The sequence below is a fragment of the Frankliniella occidentalis genome, unplaced genomic scaffold, assembly GCF_000697945.3.
Source record: "Frankliniella occidentalis isolate FOCC.00 unplaced genomic scaffold, Focc_3.1 Scaffold4332, whole genome shotgun sequence".
NCBI lineage: Eukaryota > Metazoa > Arthropoda > Insecta > Thysanoptera > Thripidae > Frankliniella > Frankliniella occidentalis.
The window spans coordinates 1-10,910 of record NW_026271380.1 but is presented as its reverse complement, the minus strand read 5'-3'; the positions used below and the strand labels follow the sequence as shown (position 1 = coordinate 10,910).

At 61.9% G+C, this 10,910-nt stretch overlaps 3 protein-coding genes and 2 non-coding genes across 5 annotated transcripts; 3 read left to right on the top strand and 2 right to left on the bottom strand.

The window, feature by feature from the left end:
• Positions 1-1,508: 1,508 nt before the first annotated feature.
• On the top strand, positions 1,509-1,592 carry Trnal-cag (transfer RNA leucine (anticodon CAG)). The gene has a single exon. It is a non-coding gene; the product is annotated as a tRNA-Leu (tRNA).
• A 97-nt stretch (positions 1,593-1,689) lies between these two features.
• Positions 1,690-1,773, top strand: Trnal-cag (transfer RNA leucine (anticodon CAG)). Its single transcript has one exon. It is a non-coding gene; the product is annotated as a tRNA-Leu (tRNA).
• A 29-nt stretch (positions 1,774-1,802) lies between these two features.
• On the bottom strand, positions 1,803-5,108 carry LOC113209952 (brachyurin-like). The gene is made up of 7 exons (XM_026427729.2): positions 4,164-5,108; positions 3,916-4,033; positions 3,567-3,753; positions 3,305-3,483; positions 2,904-3,002; positions 2,628-2,770; positions 1,803-2,537 (listed from the first exon to the last, which is right to left on the bottom strand). The coding sequence occupies exons 1-7, from the start codon at positions 4,254-4,256 to the stop codon at positions 2,319-2,321; spliced, it is 1,038 nt and encodes a 345-aa protein (XP_026283514.1). The 5' UTR covers positions 4,257-5,108; the 3' UTR covers positions 1,803-2,318.
• A 146-nt stretch (positions 5,109-5,254) lies between these two features.
• On the bottom strand, positions 5,255-7,115 carry LOC127748739 (brachyurin-like). The gene is made up of 6 exons (XM_052276767.1): positions 6,959-7,115; positions 6,812-6,878; positions 6,187-6,340; positions 5,931-6,094; positions 5,749-5,844; positions 5,255-5,668 (listed from the first exon to the last, which is right to left on the bottom strand). Exons 1-6 carry the CDS (start codon positions 7,001-7,003, stop codon positions 5,349-5,351), a joined length of 846 nt encoding a protein of 281 aa, XP_052132727.1. The 5' UTR covers positions 7,004-7,115; the 3' UTR covers positions 5,255-5,348.
• A 1,893-nt stretch (positions 7,116-9,008) lies between these two features.
• Positions 9,009-10,422, top strand: LOC127752130 (uncharacterized; the record flags this gene model as incomplete). Its single annotated transcript, XM_052276766.1, has 1 exon — positions 9,009-10,422. A coding segment is annotated over exon 1 (1,348 nt), but the record flags the coding sequence as incomplete, so codon positions are not given.
• Positions 10,423-10,910: the final 488 nt, after the last annotated feature.

Below are 10,910 nucleotides of genomic sequence, written 5' to 3'. Positions count from 1 at the left end.
AATGCACACAGAACAACACGCTGAATTCATAGCTGTGCTCAGATTTTGAGTTGGTCTCTCCGTTTTCTCACATTAAGGACGACAAAATGGCGTTTTCCGGGGTAAAGCCTAAAAGTCGATCCTTGTTTCAGAGCGGCATCAGAGTTTCCACCCGCTGATAGAGCATTTCGGGAAAGCTGAAATGCAGAAGAATGCGAGGAACAAGAAAACGGAAGTCACCATGCTAAAGAATAGCGATTTCCGTTTTCTTCTTCCCCGTGCTCTTCTGTATTTCAGCTTTACCGGAATGCTTTATCGACTGATTCGGAGTACGCGCCTATGCGAGGCAGGGTTGCCTCTTTCAGGCCCATGGCGCCTTGCGGGCGCCTTGTGGGCAGGGAGTAGCTAGCAAACCCACTAGCACGGCCGCGTGCACTGAAACGCCCAGTATACGCTTTGCCCCCACTAAGTGTGATAAATACTGTACCGCATGCCAGCGTGCGAGCGGGACTGGCACGAGGATTTGGCGTACCTTCGCCCTTCGCTCACCGCGGCGTCGAGTGAGTAGGCAACCCGCCGGCACGCCTGCATGCGGTGCAGCGTTACAAAAACAATAGTGAGGGGCCTAAGGGGCCAATCGGACAGCCTGTATGTTCGACCGCGTGACAACCGAGTGGTGAAATCGCAACGGGGCTCGGGGGGCCTGACGTCACTCGCAGGCGACCTGGGCAAGTGGGCGAGACGCGGGTGGGTGCGGAGGAGGGGACTGCTCCAGGGCGGCTCGCCAACGGACAGCCCGCGCGGGCCCGTGCGTTAGTCATAGCCACCGTCCTGCTTCTTTCTCAATGAACCCGTGTCAGTGACCCCCCTCCCCCCCCCTTCCAAAATAAGTACCTGTAAGAACTGCGGTTCAAGAGACAGCGGCAGCTGCTGCTTGACCACAAGGCTCCGTCCAATTTCCTCCAGCAGATAGCGACACCGTGCAGGAGGAAACTCGCGCTCACCACCTGGTCAGGTGATAAGGGTGTAGAGGTCTGGGCGCGCTGGGCCGTGCACGTGTGATAGGGAGAGGCACGGCCGCGGGCTTGTAGCTGTTTGCGCTCCCGCCGTGCTGACCCCAGCCTGCTGCCGGCCGAGCCTGCGTGCCTCGGTTCGGTTTCGGCTGCTTGCATGACGTCCGCGAGTAGCATTGCATCACTTCGTCGGAGAGGCCGATGCCGATACTACTACCCGCCCGAGTAGAGCAAGGCTGCGGCACACGAGTGACTCACAGCGCAGCCCGCGGACACGTCCGGGCCTGCAGCGAGGGCGAGCGTGCAGCAGGAGAAGAGGGCCCTCAACCCGCTCAGCTGGCGCGGCGGCTCGGGAGCGGCGCGGCCGGCGTGGCTGTGCGCGTGCGCGCAGGGCGTGGAGCGGAGCGGGCCCGGCCCCTCTTGCCGAGCCGGCGAGGCGCGAGGCAGGGCGGGGCGCCACGTAGCGCCAGGGGAGCGCCGCGAGGGTAAGCCCCACCGCTCGGCCTTGACATGTAGGTCAGGATGGCCGAGCGGTCTAAGGCGCTGCGTTCAGGTCGCAGTCCACTTCTGTGGGCGTGGGTTCGAATCCCACTTCTGACACTAACTTTTTAATACTTTAACGGTGCCGAGATTTAATAATGTTAAAAAGGGTGACACGCTGTACAAACTGTATACAATAATCAACCGATCACAACAAGTCTGGATGGCCGAGCGGTCTAAGGCGCTGCGTTCAGGTCGCAGTCCACTTCTGTGGGCGTGGGTTCGAATCCCACTTCTGACAGACATTTTTTCTGTCATAAAAATACACAATTGAAATCTCAAATCCGTTATAGGAATCGGCATATTTATTTATTTGTATCGTAAAAAAATATTGCCGAGCCTCTGGTCGTCGGCTTGCCCGCGTGACAGTACGTATCGTTGAGAACAAAGCATAATAAAAATATTGGCAAAGAGAATATACTGCCGCGAGAGATGGTCGACGCGCGTCAAACATTACTGCTGAGTCACCTGCTGATGCCTGCGGGGGCGCGGCGCCCTTGACGCCAGTCCCCGTGCGGGGCGGGGGTGACACCCGTGGCAACACCCGTGGTGACACCCGTGGTGACACCCGTGGTGACACCCGTGTGGACACCCGTGTGGACACCCGTGTGGACACCCGTGGTGACGCCCGTGGTGACGCCCGTGGTGACGCCCGTGGTGACGCCCGTGGTGACACCCGTAGTGACACCCGTAGTGACACCCGTGGTGGTGAGACCCGTGGTGACACTGGCCGTCCGCTCTGAGCTCCCGAGTTGCAGTCCGACAGCCTTTGGCCGACGGGCGTCCTCACCAAAGGGTGCCGTTGGAGCTCAGCGGCCCCAGGTCTGTGGTGTCATGGAAGCCTCCGCCCGTGATCTTGGTCATCCAGTCCAGGTAGGCCGAGACCCTGGTGAAGGCCGGCGGCCAGTACTTCTCGCAGCCCAGGCCGATGCCGAAGGAGGTGACGCCGACCTGCGTGGGCTTGGTGTCAGCGTCCGGTACCGTGAGCGGACCGCCGCTGTCTCCCTGCGAAAGGAGAACACGGTGAGTGATCAAACCGCGAGACCGAGCGGCGGAGCGGTGGCCAGCGCTCACGAAGCTAGTTGTAGCGCTCACGTTGCAGGTGCTCTTCCCGGAAAATCCGGAGGCGCAAATGTTGGTGTCCTTTATGATGAGGAACATGTATCGGAAATTGCAGTAGTAATTGGACACTATCCTCGTCACGACGAACCTAAGCACTGGCGATATGGACTCTGCGGCTGAAAACAGTTTTTGAAACGAAACAGGTTTTGTGTGATCTTAAAAGTATCAACCGTAAGAGTAGTTTTCAGGAAAAGCATTTCGGGAAAATAAATAAAAATAACATTTTGAGCAGACATGTGGCACACTTACAATCGCTGGGTTTGCCCCAGCCGCTCATCGTGGCGTTCTTGTTCCACAACGAGGCCTCCGCGCGCTGCTTCGAAGGGATGCGCGTCAGCTGGACGTACTCTGGAACAGTCACGTCAGGGGTGCACAAAAAGATCGTACAGATTTGTCCAAAGGACATAAAAGGTGTGCTAAAAACGCAACATTTTCGAGAGAAAATAATGTTCTTTCACAAAGACATAAGATATTTTATGGGCCAGAGGGCAATGGACCAAGGCATTAAACCACAGTGTTGTGAGTTTGCCTACTCGATCTGCCCGTAAGGCACCATAGCCCCTTGGGTATATGCAAACCCGCAACACTGGGGGGGTATTAGCCTTTACACTCGGTACAGGAGTGCGTCAAGGGGCAGCGGCAGGACGCACCGTTCAGCTTGGCGGCGTTGGGAAGCTTGATGAGGGCGATGTCGTTGGCCGTCTTCTCTGCGTCCCACTCCGGGTGCACAAACACGGTCGAGTCGGTCTTCTTCACTTTGAAGCGCTGCTGGCTCTCCTCGCGCTCCCGGATGCGGTGCGCGCCCAGGATCACCTCGAAGATGTACCCGCTGCGCAGAGGGTGGGGTTGAGGGTGGGGTTGAGGGTGGTGCTGCCGAGGACGCGCAGGCGAGGCTGGCGGCAGCGTACTCACGGCTCGGCGCAGTGCGCGGCGGTCAGCACCCACTCGGGCGTGAGCAGGGAGCCGCCGCAGAAGAACATCTCGCCGTCCTCGCCCTGGATCAGCATGCCCACCTGCCAAGGGAACTGGTGCGGCTCGGCCTCCTGCCCCGCCACGATCCGGAAGCTGGCCGCGTCACCCCCGGAGCGCGTCTCTCCCACTGCAACAAAGTGACAGTAACACCACCGTCAATGTTGACGTAAGGAGGGTCTCAGCGGCCGCCGCGGTCGGAGGACGGCGACGGGCCGCCAGCCGGTCGCGCGCGTCGGCTGGGCTGCCTACCCACTCCCCACCGGGCGCCCACCGGGACCGTCGGACTCACCGCGGCTGACGAACGCGTTGTCGGGGTAGTCGACGCCCTCCATCTCGACGTCCATGACGTGCTGGAGGAGCAGCTGTGGCTCCCCCGTCTTGAGACGGACGCTCGACCAGTCGGTCTCCTGCACCAGAAATTAGCCACGTTCCCCTCTTAGCAGCTGCCCAACTCGGGCATCAAAACAAAAACTAGTGCAGCACCACGGATTCCACTTGTGTGGCACGACGTTGCATCGACACCGTTAGGGCACCCACCTGGGCGCGGGCGGCGCACAGCCAGCCCGCCAACAGCGCCGCGACGGACACCCGCATGACGGCCGGGAGCAGGGCGCGCAGGGACCTGGGCATGGCTGGACTGGACTCCCTCTGAGCCGCGCGGCCGCTTCCGGCGCGACTTATAGCTGCGCGTCGAGGCGCTATCGCGGCGGCCCCCGCGCTGGACAACGCACCTGCTGGCGAGCCTGCTGGCCGCGGCCCGGGCGGAAGCGCGACGGGCTGCTTCCGGAGGGCCCCGTCCTGCTCCCTCGCCCTTTCCGTCAGAAACCGATGATCTGCCTCGCCCTGTTGTCGCTCTTGTTGGCGTCATCTCACTTGGCTCCCGCCACTAATCAGTGCCGAGTTTAAACGACGCGCACCACGCAATTCCATTTCTTCTAGCGGGTGGAGTAGTTTTCCACGTGCTTTTCGAGTTTCTGTTTCGTTCTGTTAAAAGCGTCATATAAGTCCTATTACAACAATACTCCACCAATAAATACTACAGGGCATAGTCACACGGGACCACAAGGCGTGATGGTGGGTGAGGGTGGCCAGCCCGTTCGGCACGATAGAGGAATTGCCTCGAAGCAGACGACCAGGAAAGAAGTAAAAGAATATCGGAAATAGAATGTGAAATTGTAGCGTTGACAAATCCACGATGAGCGCCGCTAATGCTGTTTAGCACTGATCGGTTAACCGCTCAATTTCTCATACCAGTTTCCGGTCCCCTTGTTCTTCTTCCCTAATGATGTGCTTCCATGCAACTCCTCAATTGCATACGGTGCAGAGTTTGTGACCAGACAAAATAGGAGGCTTAGAACAGCCGACTTGTATAATGGCATCGCCGCAAAAAGTTCGCTTTACAACACAAATTCCGTCAACAAAGAGCACCGCTCCTTCTAGAAAAGAAAGCATTTGCGCACGCCCCCTTACGGGCTGCGCTAATAGACGCGTTGTCTTTGACAGGAAGCGGCCGGGCGGGACGCGCTGCTAGGGGCGGCCGGGCCTATCGGACAAGGTAAAGGTGGGGCCGGCGAGGGCGCAGCGGCGCCAATGAATGGAACACTGGAAAGCGAGGCACAAACAGGCACTTCTGTGTCATTTCAAAATATGTTGCTTTTATTTTTATTTTTTTTCAAGTTTGTTTTTTTTGAGTGGTTTGTTTCGTGTCGCACGACTGGGCGCTCACTGTCCGGAGAGCTCCTTGATGCCCGCCTCGATCCAGTCCACGTAGCTGCTGACGCGCGTGAACACGGAGGGCCAGGAGACCTCGCAGCCGAGGCTGATGCCGAACGAGGTGAGGCCCACCAGGGTGGGCTTGCCGTCCTTCTCGTACACGACGAGCGGGCCGCCAGAGTCGCCCTCGCAGGTGCCCTTGGCCCACCAGCCCGATATGCACACGTTGGTGTCGCGCACGTAGTTGAGGAAGTAGCGCACCTTGCAGTACAGGTTGGTCACGATGCGCGACTTGACGAAGTGCAGCGTGTCGGCGACGGAGTCTGCGTCTGGAAACAGCGAGCCCGCGGTCACACTCCACTCGGCTGCGCGCGCGAGGCGGCGAGGCGGCCTTACGCCGTGTACTTACCGGTGTGCAGGAGGCCCCAACCACTGGCGGTCACCTCCGCGTGCCAGAGGCTGCCCTGGCTCTTGCTGGGGAGCCTGATGGGCTGGATGGTCTCAGCTGGGGGAGCAGGGATGACGTGTTGCGTTAGTAAACATTAGGCAAGCCAAGGAAGGGCGAACCGACCAACTTCGACCGAAACTTACTGTAATCAATCGGCACGTCAAAGTGTAGGAGGGCGATATCGTTGGAGATGTGGCCGTCGTCCTGGTACTTGGGGTGCACCAGCTTCTTGGTTGTCTCCCTCACCACGGAGGTGTCCTTCCTGATGTGGTGCGCGCCGAACACAATCTCAAAGCTGTCTCCGGCCCTGGTGAGAAAAACACAGGATATGAGGATGAGGAGAGATTCAACGGTCGTGATCGGAACATTTGTTTTTTAATGAACAAGAGCACTGCTTACTCGGCGCAGTGGGCGGCGGTGATGACGGTGTTCTGGTTCAGGATGGAGCCGCCGCAGAAGAACTTGCTCTTGTGCTTGTAGATCCAGATGCCGACCTGGTGAGGGAACTGGCCGGGGGCAGCCTCGTTGCCTCCAACGATGCGCAGGGCGGGGACTGCGCAAACGGCCAGTGCATTAGGAATCGTACAAAAAGAACGCCCGCCATTCGGTTCAGCGAGCAAGCTCTCATAGCGCCTGCTATGTAGGCAACATCTCGCCTGCAGCGCATGCGTGCACTGCGGGGTGGCCTATCCCGAGTCTTGCAGGCTGCGAGCGCTGGCTACGGTAATACAGTACGTCGAGTGAATCTGAGAAAAACGGACGTACTTTCTTGGCGATCTCTTGAGTACCGGGCAGGCAACTAAAAACCCTGTGGAACCTCGTAGTTACGCTGTGTCGCACGCGCCCGTACGGGCGGGTGGCCTACTCGCTCTTGGACAGGCGCCATGCTCAGAGACGGTAGATGCGGGTACAGTACAACTACAATACGGCGGGGTTTTTCAGCCACGAGGTTCACAGGAAGGCAGAAGGGCAGGGACAGAACGTGGAGAAATAAAGTACATCCAAAGTGGCCCGCTCTACTTACTGTTCTGGGGGATGGGCCTGGCCGCGGAGAGGGGGAGGTGGACCTGTGACTGGAGGGGCGACAGCGCCTGAAACACGGGGAGGAAGTCTGCGTCAGCGAGTGGAGGGCCGGGCCGAGCCAGCGGGCTGCTGGAGCCGCAGCACTCACCAGGGCGCCCGAGACGGCGACAGACAGCAGCAGGAGCCTCCACATGGTTGAGCCGCGTGTGGTGGGGTGGGCGCCAAATCACGACGAGGGCCTTTTTATATCCCATTTCAATCCGAAGGGCTTATCTAGCCAGGCGGCTACCGCGGCAGCGCCTTGAGATAGGACGGCGGGGGCGGCAAGATAAGGACAAGCGGCCGCTGAGGAGGCATCTCGGGGAGGCGCATATGTTAAACGCCGTGGAGTGCGCTGCACTGCACTGAACGCGGAGGCGGACTCTGTTGAGGGCGGACAAACAAGAAAGGGAAGACAGTTTGGCAGGTGGCCTTGCGTCGACTATCCCAACACATGTAGTCTCGTCAACAAGAAAATTGTATCTTTATAACAAGGAAATAAATAAACAAGGACAAGAGGAAATTTGCTTCCCGCCTGTGTGTCATTATGCTTTACTTTCACACGAAAGACATGTAGGATTAATAAGGGTCCTCAAGTTTAAGATTACACAACGGTTTTCTAGGCGTTTGTGTATAGTCGTACCTTCGCCGAGATAATGGCCAGATTTCGATGGAAATGACGCGCTAGAGGTGCTAGAGGTGCTAGAGGTGCTCGAAGCGCTGGCCGCCGGGCGCGCGCCGCGAGATAAGCCGCTCGCGCCACCGGACTTTGGACGAGCAATATGGGCAATTAATCGTCGTGATGACCGGCGGCGTGTGGCGAGTGATCATTCTCGGAACTGCCACTCGAGAGGAGGACCCGGCGTGCGTCGGAGGCGTGGAATGTTGTCAATAATACCCGAGCGGTCGGAGGTCGCTCAGCTCAGCCCGGCTCGGCGCGCGGAGGCAGCCCTGCTCGCGGCGGCGGCCGATGGGTGGCCAACCGCGCGGGCGGCTCGTTCACGAGCGTCGCGCCCACGCCGTGACCGGGGTCCGCGATGGCCAAGCACCTCGAGCAAATTTAAATAGGCTTGGGGCCAAGACCCGCGAGGCGACCCGCCTGGAGTTGAACGACGAACAGCGCAGGTAACGTCGTCGCCAGCCTCCCGTCGGCAACGTAAAAGGACCCGCCTCGGACGTCAGAGCATGGCCCGCCGCGCGGCGCCGCGCAGCTAAGCTTGAGCCTTTTCCCGTCGCCGTCACATTGTGACTCCGCGGGACAGACAGGCAGTCTGACTGAATGACTGACTACCGCGCGAGTCGCGAAAATGAATACAATAACTTTCTCTCTCTCATTGTCGTCGTGCTGCGCTGGTGGAACTGCACGGGGACACGCGCTCGCGCACGCACGAGCACGCACGCACGCACGCACGCCCCCGCGCCGCGAGACGCCTCGCCTCCGCCCCGCGAGCCGCGAGCTCCGCGGGTCATTGTTACTGCGATGCCGTGCGCCTGCATGGGTCTCCGCAGGGCACCGCTCCGCGGCTGCGAACTGAACCGCGTTACCCCCTCCTCTCGCTCTGGTCCGGGCCGCCTCCGGGATGCCTCCGGGTACCTCGGGACACTCCCGAGGGACGCCGGGGCCGCCGCGCCGCCGCCCATGCAGAGTGCGCGTCCGGATAGGCCCGGCCCGCCAGGAGCGCACAGCACAGTATCGCGTGCAGCGGGCTGCGGTCGGAGAACGGAGTATACCATAGCGCACCGCTAGGAGGCGGAGAGGGGGGGGGGGGGGACAAAGGACCCGAGGAGACGCAAGACGCACGTGGAGGAGGAGGAGGAGGGGCCCCCACGGGACTTCTGCACGCAGTCGCCGGGGTAACGACCAGGAGGACGACCTCACGGGAGTGAAGGCGAGACAATGAACTATATGACCAGCTGTGGGACCCCGCCGGGATGGCGACCGGGTGACACTTGTTAACCGGATGGCAGGGGAGTGAGGGGAAAATGGAGAAAAAGTGTGCATGGAGAAAGGTAGAGGGAAAGAGTGAGTGAGGAGGAGAGGAGGAGGAAGCGGCGGTCACGCGGGGAGCGGAGGGGAGGGAAACGGGAGGTCCTAGCCGCGCCGGAGTGAGGTCGGAGCCCGGGGCCCGCCGTGCTCTCCAGTCCGTGCCCAACCGTCGTCCCGCGAGGCGTACCAAGGGTGTTCCCGGAGGCGTACCGCGAGGCGTACCGTGAGGCTCGGCGCCATGGAGCACGTGAAGCTCGCCCACGGCATGCACCTGCACGGCCTGCAGCACGGCGGTGTGCTCCGCGTCCCGGACAAGCAGAAGCACCGCGGGGTGCGCTGCTGGGTGCTGGCGGCCGGCATCGCCCTCGTCGTCACCTTCGTGTTCGTGGGCATCACTCTGTGGCTGGGCCTGAGCGCCGCCACTAAGATGGCCACCACGGCGCAGCACGACGCGCCCAGCAGGGACCCCTTCAAGGACTTGAGGGTGGCGCCCCAGCTGCAGCCGCACCCCCCTGTGCACTCCCACCCCCGAGACCGGCAGCCCGCACAGCCAGCGCAGCCAGCGCATCCACCGCAGCCAGCGCAGCCCTCGCCGGTGGTGCACGCCCCCAAGAAACGCAAGGGCCAGGTGGAGAAGGTGCAACAGCCAGACGCGACAAGTACGGACGCTGTCGCCACCCCCGCGACGTCGTCCACCTCAACTTCAACTACGACGTCCACGACAACAAGCACGACGACGACGACGACCAGCACAACATCTACTACCACCCCCGAGCCAGAGGTGCCAGAGGTGCAGGAGGTGGCAGAGACACCGCAGCTGGAGTACAGACACCTCCCACAGAAGAGTGTTCCGCGCGAACCTCTGCAGAGTGCGGTGCCGCCCCCGCAGCCGCCCCCGCGCCGGCCGCCGCCGCCCCCTCGCGCCTGGTCGCAGCCGCTGGACGCGCCGCCCCCGCCGCCCCCAATGGGGCCGTGGGCCCCCGCGCAGGAGCTGCGCCCGCCCCCGGAGGCCGACCCCATGATGGCGGAGGCGGCGAGCGCGCCGGAGTGGAGGCACGCGCTGAGCGACGAGCCCCCGCAAGCTGTGGACGAGACCTTCCACTACGACGGCGAGGCCCCGGAGGAGGCCGACAGCCCCGTGTTCGTCTTCGTGCAGGACCGCCTGCACGCACTCAAGGACTGGCTGGCCGCCAGCCGCGCGGGGCAGGACTGGCAGGACATGGTGGGCGCCGTGAACGCGTCGCTGTACCGCGCGGACCCGGGGCCGGCGCTGCGCCACCTGCGGGAGATGTACTACAACACGAGCCTGTCGGCCGCCGACGGCGATAATGTGCCGCTCGCCTCCCTCGTGTACCCCACGGACCCGGCCGTGCTCAGCAACGCCACGAGCCTCGTGTCCTTCGGGCTGCTGGCCTTCGACCTGCTGCTGCTGCGGAACGTGCAGCTGCTGGCGCGCGGCGAGGACGGCCCGGCCGGCCAGCGCGCCGAGCAGCTCATGCGGGACCCCGAGGTGCGCGCGCTCGGGGCGCTCTTCATGCCGCCGCAGGAGGTGCAGCGCATGCGCCAGCTGGCGCACGAGGACGACGGTGAGTCGCGCGGGCGGGTCACTTGCTGCTGTCACTGTTTTGCCCCTGGCTTTGTAGGCCGCGCCGCGGCTGACGCGCCTGGCCAGGTCCGGGGGGCCGGGTCGAGCCCTGTAGCCGGGGGTAACAACCAATTTGTCAGGGACGACTTCAGGGACAAATCTGCCGTGTTTCGCTTGAAAATTGTCCCGCGTCCGTGTTGTGCTAAACAGTCCCCGCGGGCCCGGGCCACACACCGCGCGAGGACCGCCGGGCAGCCGGCCCCGGAGGCGTCCGGCTAGACCGCGCTCTTACGCCCGAGCACGTCACTGGCTTGACGCACTACGATGAGCAAACCGATGAAACGAGATTAAAATGTGCGCGCTGAAGTATACCAGCGGAGCGGCGCTTTGTGGTGATGCCAGCGTGACGGGGCGTCGCGACGGGGCGAGGAGGCGCCGGAGGAGCCGGAGGCGGCCTGAGGGCCCCGCCTGGCCCCGCCCGGCCCCGCC

Coding starts and splice junctions, on each gene's coding strand:
- LOC113209952 (XM_026427729.2), bottom strand. CDS start 4,256: ATGCCCAGGTCCCTGCGCGCCCTGCTCCCGGCCGTCATGCGGGTGTCC. Junction 3,754..3,915: donor CAACGCGTTCGTCAGCCGCG/GTGAGTCCGACG, acceptor ACTTTGTTGCAG/TGGGAGAGACGCGCTCCGGG. Junction 3,003..3,304: donor CAACGCCGCCAAGCTGAACG/GTGCGTCCTGCC, acceptor TGACTGTTCCAG/AGTACGTCCAGCTGACGCGC.
- LOC127748739 (XM_052276767.1), bottom strand. CDS start 7,003: ATGTGGAGGCTCCTGCTGCTGTCTGTCGCCGTCTCGGGCGCCCTG. Junction 6,095..6,186: donor ACCGCCGCCCACTGCGCCGA/GTAAGCAGTGCT, acceptor TTTTCTCACCAG/GGCCGGAGACAGCTTTGAGA. Junction 5,845..5,930: donor TGACGTGCCGATTGATTACA/GTAAGTTTCGGT, acceptor CTGCTCCCCCAG/CTGAGACCATCCAGCCCATC.